At 44.5% G+C, this 13,080-nt stretch overlaps 1 protein-coding gene across 3 annotated transcripts in view; it reads left to right on the top strand.

The window, feature by feature from the left end:
• Positions 1-13,080, top strand: part of PARVA (parvin alpha) — a 179,549-nt gene that overhangs the window by 86,441 nt on the left and 80,028 nt on the right. Inside the window, exon 1 of one of the 3 annotated variants that reach the window (XM_027563304.1) lies at positions 1,042-1,084. The exons of 1 other annotated variant lie outside the window; for it this stretch is intronic. In XM_027563304.1, the coding sequence (XP_027419105.1) occupies positions 1,057-1,084 (28 nt within the window). In that variant the 5' untranslated portion in view covers positions 1,042-1,056. Of the gene's footprint in view, positions 1-1,041; positions 1,085-7,574; positions 7,581-13,080 lie in introns of those variants that run through there. One more of the 3 variants, XM_027563305.1, reaches the window with a different exon arrangement.

A 13,080-nucleotide genomic window follows, 5' to 3' on the forward strand; every position in this document is an offset into this window, starting at 1 on the left:
GACTGACTCTCAGTGAAGCCATCTCTGTCTCTTTGTTAAGTCTCTCCCCACCCCTGGGGCAGAGTGATTTGGACACAGGGTCCTGGAGGACTGATCGCAGTGGTGGGCATCCCCACCAATGCCTCATGAGTTGGCATCTTGGGAACCTGTCCTGAGTCTCTGCAGTACTCTACTAAGGTGCAAATGAACTTGTCCCAGCATCTGAGGAGTCCACTGGGCCAGGGCCAGTACTGGATCACCTCCCAGCTTAATCTGGGAGTGAAACAGGTGCACAGGCCACCCCTCACCCCTAGCCAAGCCTTTGCCTTAAGCCATCTAGCCAACAAACCCAATGGGCCATGTTGGCAAATGTTCAAATACAAGAACATTTTCTTCTTGGCCTTAATGCATGTCTAAGATGATAAGTTCATGCCTGGAAATGTCTATGTAGATACCTTCCCATCTGCATTACCTAACTGTGGGTTTAGGTTATCCTTCCTGAAAGAATGAGTTCCCCATAACTGAGATAAGACTTGAAAGCACAGCACAGCCCTCATGCTGTGTCTGGGGCAGCTTTAGGTCTCCCAGCTATACCCATACTTTGCTGTGCTTAAAGAGATGCTTATGACCTTGAGTCTGTGGGCAGGCTAAGGAATTTCAGGTCCCCCCAGATGAGACTCACTTCTCAGTAGTCTAAGCATCAACCCCTTGAAAACACCCTACCCAGCTCTGACTGAGGTGTATACCCAGCCTAAACAGAAAAAAACAGGCACTCTAGATTTCTAGTTGCCAAGAGGCAAGCGCTAGAATCCTGTTTGCTTTGCAGCAGGTCTGTGAGTCCCATGTGGCATCATATTAAATTATATAGGCAGCCACTTGTTCTCAACTGATGCACTGAGCTGAGAGTTGTGGGTTGAGCAGGCAGCCTTCTCCTCGGGAAATGGCTGAAAAGATGCTGTAGCTCCACAGACCTCTGGACCTTGGAAACTGGGCCTGAAAGCAAAGGAGTGAGGGCCACCGCAGGGAGACCTCAGCTCTGGGCAGAAGATACCATGATTGTGGCTGAAATCCTAGACCATGGGCTGCGGGGCACTTTGCCCTAAAGGTGGGTCAGAGTCTGGGCGAAGTTGGATGTGCTGTGGTAGGGGTGGTTCTCTGCTGGGGGTGCCCTGGCCACCTCCTGGTTGCATCTCTTGTGTTTGGGCTTCTGAGATGGCAGATGCCCCTCTTGCCTCTCAAGGTTTATTGTGTCAATCTGACCTGCCTTAGCCTAGCTCTGTGGTTAGAGAGAGCTCTGGAGGGATGGGGTGTGTAGGTGGGGGAGAGTGTGTGGGGTGTGTGTAAGGTGTTTAGAGGTTGGGGTGGGAAAAAGAAGATGAACATGGAAATAAAAGAATGAAGGACTTTTGAAAGAAAAGATCTACCTAATTTTACTGCTTGCTGTCCTCTGCTCCCTTGTAAAGGTAAATCTAAGCATGCATTCTGAAAGTGTAGTGAGAAGCTTTTGGCTTCTGTGAGGTATTAGCCTGCTAAATGCTTTTCCTGAGACCTAACAGCCAGCTCTGCTCAGTAGCTGGAGCAGGGAGGGTGTTGTAATTCTCATTAGTGACAGTAATATCAACTGGACAAATATCTTACTTCAAGAGCTCGTAATTACTGATGCCTAATGGACCTTTGAAATTCTCCCAAATAGTTTGGGATAAATAGATAAAGGCAAGGACTGAAATGGGTTTGACTGATGTGCATGCAAGTCCTTGGCAAGACTTCCCACTCGGTTTCCTTTCAGATTAAACATGGCTTGAACCTAAACATGTTTGGGTTTATGCCTGGGCTGAAATTCCTCCCCATGGATCTTGATAGGTTAAAGATTACATCAGTTTCGGCTCTTGGATCTGGGTTCTGAAAAGACCACAACTAAAAGGAGTAAAAAAGGTAGCTGTGAGCAACGTTTAGTCAACGTGGGAGCCCGAGGGATGGCTGTGTTGACAGTCTCCTTGGCTCCCCTGAAGATGTGCAGGGGGGACCTGACTCCTCCCGGGGGTCCACAGTGCTTTTATAACAGATTCACAGCTGGTTGATGAATCGATGGACCCCAGAGTCACTCATTTGCACCCTCTGGGAAAGCACTTGTGTTGAAAGTCCCAGCATCTCTCGGGGGAAAGAAGGAGACTTGAGGGATCCTGAAGTTACAGCTGACCCTGGGATGCTCCAGAGCAGAGCTGGGTATCAAAATTGGGGCAGGGGTTGGAGCAGATGCAGAGGGAAGGAAGGGGATGGAGAGAAAAGAACCCAGGCTGATGCTGAGTGAGAGGCATTTTGTTGTTTCATTTAAGACATTGTGGAGACCATTGAAAAGGATGATTTTCCCCTTTATTTACTAGATATTTATATATGTTTTCCTTATATTAATTGCCACGTAATATATTGTATTACATTTCCCTAGGGACTTTGATAGACTGTTATTATGGATTTTTAGAATGCAGTTGTTCTCCATTAAGAATATTAATCATGCTTACCCTATTAATTCCATTTTTTGTTTCCAGATTGACCTTATTCTTACTTGCTTGACCTGATCTGCCTCCTTAGTTTATAAAACAAGCCTGTGGTTTCCTTCTGCTTTTCTTCACCCAGAATCTAGTTCTTCAGTACCATGAAACACACACACACACACACACACACACACACACGAACTTCTTGCTGTAGAAAACTTCTGACAGATACTAAAGTAGAAAGAATAGCATGGGACACTCTCAAGCCCATCACTCTCTTCTGCAAGGATTAATCCACGGCCAACCTTGTTTCATGTATACCTCCCATCTGACCCTCAGCCCCCACCAGAAGATTCTTTCGCAGTGAATCCCAAGTATACCATTTCAGTATTTTTATTTCCGTTATAGCTCTTAAAGATAAGGGTTTTTTTTTTTTTCCAAAAAAGAGAAACACAATTATTATATTACATGTAGATAAAAGTCTAGTAATTTCTTAACATGTTTAGCTATTCAGTCTCATAATTTTGATCATTTTTTATTTTTAGTTTGTTGAAATCAAGATCAAAATAAGACCCATGCCTGGCAATTAATTGATATTATACCAGATCTCATTTATTCCTTGAAATATATTTATTGAAGAAACTCATTGAGTTCCCACAGTCTAGATTTCGCTAGCTGTGTCTTGACAGTGTCAGTTAATGTGTTCGTCTGTCCCCTGTATCTCCAGAGAATTGAAAGGCAGACCTAGAACTGATGGTGGTGTGTCCCTTTGGGGGCAGGAGGAAGGAGAGGCACGATGTCTGGTTGTCACTGGTCTGTCAGGATCCATTACTGCTCATTGCCTGGAAACCTTCATTCATTAGGGGTTTCCAGATCATCGTGTTCTAATTCATCTGTTCTATCATCATTTATCAGCTGAAATGCCTTATAAGGATAAATGTGGCCTCATTAAGCATTTGATCAATGCAAGTATGGTTTGATTTAAAGAGAGAGGATAAACATCAGATATTTGCTCTTTATTCACCAGTTTTCGGAATGAAGGGGTTTCCTAGCCTCTTCCAGAGGTGACGGAGAGGTGCTGAGTTCTGTTTTTCTGCATCATTATTGACTCATGGATTTAACTGTATTTGATGTATTTGGGCCCCTTGCAGTTATCCATGTTGATGCTTTAACTTTTCAGTCTTTGGCCAGTGAAAGCCTCTTGGATATGATCTTAATCTGGTGCAAGTTCATACCTAACTGATTTCTAGCAATAAGATGCTCCAGGCTCATCTTATATATTTTCTGCCTCAGAGCTAGAATTGGCCATTTGTCCAAGAAGCCCTGATTCCTTTTATAGGAAATGGCATTATTGTTTAGAGCCCACAATCCAGGTGCTATGCATGTTGAACAGCATCTTTTTCCACCTCTGAAAATACAGCCAAACCACAGTCGACACCACCACTCGTTAAAACCGTGACGGTCATCACCCCTCTGTCATCTCCGTCTGGCCTTCGCCGTGCCTCCAGACCCCCTCCCAGTCTCTGTAACAACCACAAAATATCACTTCTTAACATTCCTGGGTACTTTCACCATGCCACTTGACCCAAAACTTCCTTCTGCATTATAAAGCATTTCATGGGCCTTTTTCTACTGTCTCTTTCACAATCCTATCTGTCCTTATCAACCCAAGATAAAGGGATAGATCATCACTTCTTAAAAGTCTCCTCCAACTTGATTCTTAAGCTCTGCTGTCTCGCCAAAGTCTTGCCTGTTTCATGAGATCATCTCTAAGCAGTCCCACTCTCTCCCAGGGCTTGTCCACATTCCTAGACACACTCTGGGGAGAAGTGGGCTAGCAGTTACCAAATGCTCACTAGGGCATGTCCTCCTACTGTGCTGAGCATTTCGTGTGTGCTGTGTCATCTAAGCTTATTTACAGTCTTGTGAGCTAAGAATTATGATTTCCATTTCAGAGGGGACAAAAGTTATTAAATAAGAGGCAGAGCTTGGATTCATCCTTTTTTTAGAGCCCAGGCCAGCTCAGATCGCCTAATCATGGTGCTAGATCCCAGGAGGACTTCTGCATGGATGGATCCACTAAGGAATCTTCCTGAGCCTTCTGCAAATCTGCAGAGCTCTGCTCTCCTTATCCTACATTGCTTTCAGGAGTAAATCCACACCTTGTGTATTCTAGCTCTTGGTTTAACTCTCTGACACCTCAGAGACTCATTGCACTCCAGCAGTCTTCCTGAAAATGTGTCTGTTCTCTTGTCTCCTCTTCATCTGATAAACTCCGACTTCTCCTTTAAGAAGCAACTGAAGCATCTCTTTTAAGGAGCTCCCCCCAGACTTCCACCTCCAGATGAGTTAAGTAATGCTGCTTTGGCTCTCCCAGGGGACCATGCTCTGGGACTGGGTCTTATTCATATCTTTGACCCCAATTCCAATTATTTGTGGAACTGGATCCAATGGCAGGTTGTACAGAAAGAAGTTCAGTGGAAGTGTTGGGCAGGCAATCAGAACACCAAACACAGTAAAAGCATCTCTGATTTACTACAATTTCTTTTAATAGGTTCTCTGTATAGTACCTGGCCCAGGAAAGTTGCTCAGCAACACTGTTAAATCCATACTTACACAAATGGATGAGTGTTTGGTACCAGTCATCCTATGCTTGCTCACATGGATCAAATGTTAACCTTCCTTGAAATGGCTTTTACAGTTTCTTGTGGCCTCTGTCACTCTCTGCTTCAGTTGTACATGTGTATTTTTGTCCATAAGTTAAATTATGTTCTGGGCCTGGAAGATGCAACTGGCGTGAGGCTCCCAACGCATTGCCTTGCACGTAGTCAAGGCTCAGTAATTATCCGTGGAATTTAATCAAATGGCAGGTTGTACAGAAGGAAGTTACAGTGGAAGTGCCGGGCAGGCAATCAGAACGCCAGACAGACAGTTAAAACATCTCTGATTTACTACAATTTCTTTTAATAGGTTCTCTGTACAGATTTACTGTCAACGTGGATTATTGGTTTAGTTAAAAAAAAAAAAAGTAGTCCAGGGAGCTGCAGTAACTCTTGTGAGGCACAGAGACTGGCAGCATTTTGTCACTGCTTCCAGGGTGATGGGCACAGATGTCTGCTCTGGGACAACACTTTGTCATAATGCTGAAGACGCCTAGATAATAAGTAAAAAATGCTTCCGCCTAAAGAGCCAAGACCTGTTGGCCTTCTCTGCTCCTTCCTTTGCTGTCTCCAATTCTTTTTCTTTTTAAAGCCCAGACCCACCCAAGATTACCATCTGTCTCTGACCTAGAAGGTGGAGCTGTTTGTACTATATTTATTTCTGCCTGAAGGGGGCACTGTTCAAGGATCAGCCTGGCCACACTGCCCATTCATTCCGAAAATACGTATCAACATCTCATGGCCTCTTGGCACACTCGAATTAGTGGAGGAGATGGGTTCTTCAGATAGGTGCACAGATAGATAATTACAAACAGTGCTAAGTGAGATGGATAGAAGAACAAAGCTGCAGCCATGGAAGGGTCTGGCACTGCCTTCTCCATGAAGCCCTCCCTGGTCCCTCCTGGTGGTGCAGGCCTAGCCTGGTCTCCCTCATTGCCCAGAGCCATGCCTGTATTGGTTCTCAGACCACTGAGACTCCAGGTATACGTGAACGTGAGCTCCTAGGGCAAGGGTTCATTCTTTTCTAGAATATGTGTGGCATATAGCAGGTGCTCAATCAGCATTTAAGACTGGGAGGAGGCCAATGAGCACATTTTACCAGGCCTCATTCCATTAGATGAAGAAGTCAGGAACTTCCCGCAGCACTGTGATTATAGTGGTGTGATGATGAGTTAGTTCCAAAACTTCTGCTCCGTCCCAAGAAGGAGGAGTCTCTCTTCCAGAAGGGATGGAGGGAGTGAATGATGAGCAGAAGTCTTTAGCATAAGGCCTGGCCTATTCAGGAGCTCAGCGCAAGGCATGTCCCTTCCCCTGCCCCCTAGAAGTTTCCTTAGAGTGGTCTTGTGCTCTGATGCAAGCACCCTGCCCAGCAGCAGTACCAGCCTCCTCTCAGGGCAGACCTGAGCCAGGTCAGGTCCATCTCCTGCTCAGCTCTGAGTCTCCAGCCTGGGCATGTCACAGTTGGGACTAAGGGAATGTCTGTTTTGAATGGCATGGGCTTAGTGTCAGAATAAGAACAGGGTTCTACAGCCCATCCATTCTGGTTTGCTTCTTCCTTGGAGAACAAGAGTATGTTCCCTTCCCAGATATGTTGCCAAAAACATACCCTCTTAGCTCCCATCGGGTCTCCTAGAATTTGTCTCCTAGGAGAAGGGGTGGCAGACCCTGGCCCCCAGATCCCTGGGTGAGCACAGTAGATGCTTTTGCACTGAACACAGCATCCCAGGTCACCTCCTTTTTCAGTCCAGCTTAGTAGATGGTTTGGTGTACACAGAAGGCTCCCCACTTAATCAGGCACCTCCACTTTTCTGTCCCAGGGCTCTGGCTCCTGAAGCCCCCTCAGTTGGCACCCAGTGTGGCCTGGAAGTACAGAGAGGTAGCACCTGGGGGCCACCTCAGTAGTAGGGAAGTCTCCTGGAGACACTGTGTATGGTTCCTTAGCCCCATAGGAGCTGCGGTTCAGGTGCCCACAGGTAACCGGCTCAGTAACATGGGCCTCCTTCTCTGGCTCTTCCTATGTCTCTGCGTCTCTTTCCTCACCCCTCACCCCTTTTCCTGGGATTTCTTTCCCCTTTCATATGACTTCAAACTCATACACTGGGGAAAGGAGACAGCTAACTGGTAGAATCATCTTCCAGAGAACTTTTCAGGAAGTCTCCTACACTTTCTGAACTTTAGCTTCCTCATCCACTAAAGAGAGCGAAGAGCCTGTAGCCTGAACCTCACATCAGGCTGTCATCTGGTTCCCCAGAGGCCCCACATTTTTCACTTGCTGGTCCTTCTGCCTGAGCACCCCCTCCCCTCCCCACCTCACCCCCTTCCATAGCTGGCAAATGACACAACCCTCCAGATCCAGCCGCCTTCCCCGAGGACTGGGAACCACCTAAATGTCCAACAGTTATGGAAGGGTTAAGCAGTGTGTGCATACCTTCAACAGAGGTTGAGAAAGCCAGTTAAAGGGATATTTTTGATGGCATAAGGAAGTACAGTGAGATTATCTGATACTATAAAAACTGGCCATGGAACTACCCAGAATGTACCCAGTATGGAGTATGTGTAAGTGTGTATATAAAACATAGAAAAGCAGAAGAAAACATGTTACCTCTAAGCAGTAGGGTTGTTTTCCTCTTAGTTTTTAAATATTTTTCAGGTTCTCTTAAATTAGCATTCTTTCTTTTCTAGCCAGAAATAAGTCAACTTGTTATTTAAAACAAACAAAAATACAGCTTAAGTGTCGCCTCTGTCCTCAGAGAGGCTAAGCCTACAAAGAGTGACCAGACCACCTGTAGGGCTCAGTGTACAAAAAAAGTTGTTACACAAAACGGGAACAACATACAGTGTAGTGTTGAGGGTGTAAACCCTGGAGCCAGCTGTGGTTGTTCAGTTGCTAAGTCATGTCCGACTCTTTGCGACCCTTTGGACTGTAGCACGCCAGCTTCTCTGTCCTCCACTATCTCCCAGAGTTTGCTCAAGTGACTGTAGCTGTGAAATTAGAAGACATTTACTTCTTGGCAGGAAAGCTATGAGAAACCTAGACAGCATATTAAAAAGCAGAGATATCACTTTACTGACAAAGGTCCACATAGTCAAAGCTATGGTTTTTCCAGTAGTGTACAGATGTGAGTGTAATTGAACCATAAAGACGGCCGAGCACCGAGCACTGACGATTCGATGCTTTTGAATCACTGTGGTGCTGCAGAAGACTCTTGAGAGTCCCTTGGACAGTAAGGAGATCAAACTAGTCAATCTTAAAGGAAATCAACCCTGAACATTCATTGGAAGGACTGATATTGAAGCTGAAGCTCCAATATTTTGCCCACCTGATGCAAAGGGCCAACTCATTGGAAAAGACCCTGACGCTAGGAAAGATTGAAGGCAAAAGGAGGGGAGGGTGGCAGAGAATGAGAGGGCTAGATAGCATCAGTGACTCAATGGATGTGAACTTGAGCAAATTCCGGGAGCCAGATGACCTGGGATCAATCTGGGTTCCACTTTTTTGCTCAAGTTACATAACCTCTCTGGGCCCCATTTTCCTCATTTGTAAAATGGGGATAATCAGTTCCTACTCATCAGATTGTCAGGAGGATTAAATGAGTAAATGTATATATTCTTAAAGAAAGGGGCCGCATCTGTGTCCCTGGTACAAAAGAAATGCAGTGCGAGTATGTGTTCTCTTCACCGTTATCCATTCAAGGGAGAGTTCCCACCAAGAGTGCTCCTTCAGGGTAAACCAGAGCTGACCTCCAGACAAATCCAGATTTAGCCCACTAGTGAACTGATCCAAACAAAACACAATGATGCCGCGGCAACTCCCTGGCCAGCCCCCTACCCAGAGCCCTTGCTTCAGTGGAGTCCACCACTCGGAAATTCCAATGAACTGGTACTTGATGTGGCACTTTAAGCAGCACTGAGCCACTGCAAAAATAAATGACTGGCTTACTTTGAATTAATAAATAAGAATGCTATAGACATGAAGGTCAAAGAGCCACAGAGAAAGAAAGAAAGAAATTTGACTCCGGCGATGCAGAGATACAAAGCCAGTGAGTTGCAGAGGCCACGTGGTTGCCTAGAGCCCCACGGGGCTTCCCGTGGTCTCTGCATCTCCCATGTACTCCTCTGTTCCCTCCACTTTGGGAGAATGCTCTGCTCTCAGGACTTGGTTCAGAACTGCGTGGAGGACCGTAGCATTACTGCAGTGCAGTTTGTGGGCACATCGTTCCCCTCCCTGCTCAACTACAGCATTCTCTGAGCACTTACTCAGTGTGTAGCAGCACACGCCTGGTGTACTGGTCTCTCGCCGTCAAGGGCATCTGCCAACCCCAGGAGGAAAGTACTTGTTTGTCATTGTATTCACAGCTCCTGGCCCAGCCCCTGGTACCAGAGATGCCCATGTGTGCTTATGAGTGAAAGAGATGAGCAGGGCCAGTTCCACCCTGGCTGTCCTGAGTTGCTGTGCCCACACTTCACATCTATTAGCTAACATACCAGGTCAGTTTCTGTGGTCTCCCCAAGGCTGTTATTAATACAAATGCTAGGGTATATGGATGCACAGAGATGCACACGCATGCATGACAGCCTGGTGTCACCCGTTATAAACTCCCAGAGCGACACACCTGCACCACTTTGTACTTAAGTAGGAACAGACCTTTAAAATCAAGAAAACCATTCTGGTGCTAGATCTAAAGCGACAGCGGGCATGGTGTGGCAAAAGACGAAGAACGCTGATGTGTCTGATTTTGATCATAGACCCTCTGTGCCTGAGCAGTGTTTGAAATTCCCACGGCTAACTTGAGACCTCACTGGTGTTTCAGTTCACAGGGTTTTGACAGCCCAAAGCTAGTCAACGGTGCATCCGTCTCCCTCTGAGCGTACTTGCAATTCGAGGGCTGCTGAATCACGTGTTTGGCTGAACAATGAATTAATGTCCAGGGGCCATCTGCCTGGCAGCCTTCCAACTCTGCAGAGACTATAAAACTGACCAAAACAAAGACATGGGTGGAAACTTTAAGACTTGGCACTATAGATTCCCCTGTCGGCTCCCATCACCATACCAACCTCTAAGTTCCTTTTTTGGCTGTGCTTCAAGGCCCAGATGTTAAACCCTGGTGACTAAACAGCTGTGTCAGGTAGAGCAGAGTGTGGGGAGACCTTGACAGTCTGCTGAGGCCACTCTGAGCTGTTCCCATGTTTGCCTGATGCTTTATATTATGGCCGCTGAAATAAGTTTGTTTGTTTGTTTTTAAGTAACAAAACTCTGGTTTAAGGGCTAGGATGGAGGGGGTGGTGATTTTGCATTTCCTTTTGATAATTTCACATAGAAGAAGAATGAACCCACACGTTGTAGGCAGGGGTGAGTATTGAGAACAGAACCTGTCCCCCAAGAAAATGTTGGAGCCAGAGTAATGCCCCCCAGAGATATCCATATCCCAGATATGGATTTTAATGAATCTAGGGATATATTAGCTTACATGGCAAAGGGAAGTTAAGGCTGCAGGTACAATTATGGCTGCTCATCAGCTGACTCTAAAATGAGATTGTCCTGGGTTTTCCAGGTGGCCCAGTATAATCATAGGGTACTTAAAAATAGAAGAGATAGGCAAAAAAAGAGGTCAGAGTACTGCAATGTGAGAAGGATTTGACCCCCATCCCCCACTGCTGACTTTGAAGATGGAGAAAGGGGACCACAAGCCAAGGAATGCAGGTGGCCTCCAGAAGCCAGAAAAGGCAGGAAAATGAATCCTCCCCTAGAGCCTCCAGAAAGGAGCAAACCCTGCCAATACCTCGATTTTAGCCCAGTGAGACCCATGTTGGACTTCTAACCTACAGAACCATAAGGATAATAAATCAATGTTGTTTCAAACCACCAAGTGTGTGGTAATTGTTACTACAGCAATGGAAAGCTAATATAACAGCCATGTCATAAAAGCCCCATCAGGAACAATGGATAGATTTAGCTTCCAAAGCAGTTCCAGAGAAAGCAATAAAGACACCTTCAGTGATGGTTGTACTAGTGGGACAGATCTCTCCTTGGGAAAGCAGAAATGACCTTGCCAGGCATCCTTAAGTTATGAAGAAGCTCTGTCTTCTCATCTCAGCCCTGGAAACAAACCTAAAAACCATGCAGTTTCTATGTGGAAACAAGTTCTCACTTGGGAATAAGTACAGCTTGCACTATAGGACTTTGAGATGGTCTTTGTGCTTTGCTTCCTGTACAAATGCTTCTATAGGGGTCAGCTAATGTTGGATAAATTACCACTGTCTCCTTGGTGATGGAAAGAAACATATGCATCTCTTAAAATTATGGATTTCCCCGCAGTGAGCACTATATTTCGTTGGAAAAATAGCAAATTTGGGTTGATTTTTTTTTTTTTTTGGTATGTGAATTATGTCTTTATTTTTTTTATTTAATTTAATTTTATTTTTTAACTTTACAATATTGTATTGGTTTTGCCATATATCAAAATGAATCCGCCACAGGTATACATGTGTTTCCCATCCTGAATCCTCCTTGCACCTCCCTCCCCATACCATCCCTCTGGGTCGTCCCAGTGCACCAGCCCCAAGCATCCAGTATCGTGCATCAAACCTGTCCTGGCGACTCGTTTTATATATGATATTATACATGTTTCAATGCCATTCTCCCAAATCATCCCACCCTCTCCCTCTCCCACAGAGTCCAAAAGACTGTTCTATACATCAGTGTCTCTTTTGCTGTCTTGTACACAGGGTTATTGTTACCATCTTTCTAAATTCCATATATATGCATTAGTATACTGTATTGGTGTTTTTCTTTCTGGCTTACTTCACTCTGTATAATAGGCTCCAGTTTCATCCACCACATTAGAACTGACTCAAATGCATTCTTTTTAATGGCTGAGTAATACTCCATTGTGTATATGTACCACAGCTTTTTTATCCATTCATCTGCTGATGGACATCTAGGTTGCTTCCATGTCCTGGCTATTATAAACAGTGCTGCGATGAACATTGGGGTACATGTGTCTCTTTCAATTCTGGTTTCCTTGGTGTGTATGAACAGAAATATGGGTTGATTTTTTTAATAGACTTTTTATAATACTTTTAGATTTATAGGGAGAATGAAAAGATAATACAGAGAGTTCATTTATGCCTATGTTCAGTTTCCCCTCTTATTAACATTTTATATTAATATGCTGCATTTGTTATAATTCATGAACCCATATTAATATTATTAACTTAAGTTATTCAGATTTTTTTCAGCTTTTACCTAATGTCCTTCTTCTGTCCCAAGTTCCCTTGCAGGATACTGTGTCACCATCAGCTGTCACATCTTCTAAGGTTTCTCTTGGCTGTTACATTTTCTCAGACCTTCCTTGTTTTTAATGACCTTCTCACAAAACTCAAAATTATCACAGACTTAAATATAAAATATAATGTATAAAATTTATAGAAGAAAATATAACAAATCTATTTGATTTAGGAGTTTGGCGATGAGTTTTTAGATGCAACACCAAAATGACAAACCATGAAAGAAAAATCGATAACTTGGACTTCGTTAAAATCTGCATAAGATCTTATTAAAATGGAGGGTATATGGTCTGTGTCTAGATTAATTTTGGCAGTTGGCTATCCAATGGTTCTAGCATTGGTTGGTATGACCATCCTTTCTACATTGAATTGCCTGTCCTCGTTTGTCAAAGAGCAGCTGGCTGTATTTGTGTGGGTTTGCTCCTGGGTCTCTGTTCTCTTGCATTGACCTGTGTGCCTGCTCTTTTGCACCACTGTCGTTTTTCCTTGACGTCTGGTAGTGTCAATCCTCCAGCTTTGTCCTTCTTTAGTATTTTGTTGTCCACTTTAAGTCTGCCTTCCTATGTGAACCTTAGGATTGGTTTGTCAATATACACAAAATAGCTTGCTGTGACTCTTGACTAGGATTACACTGAATATATAGGTATACAAAAAAGATGTTCATG

This window comes from Bos indicus x Bos taurus, chromosome 15 (genome assembly GCF_003369695.1).
Source record: "Bos indicus x Bos taurus breed Angus x Brahman F1 hybrid chromosome 15, Bos_hybrid_MaternalHap_v2.0, whole genome shotgun sequence".
Taxonomy (NCBI): domain Eukaryota; kingdom Metazoa; phylum Chordata; class Mammalia; order Artiodactyla; family Bovidae; genus Bos; species Bos indicus x Bos taurus.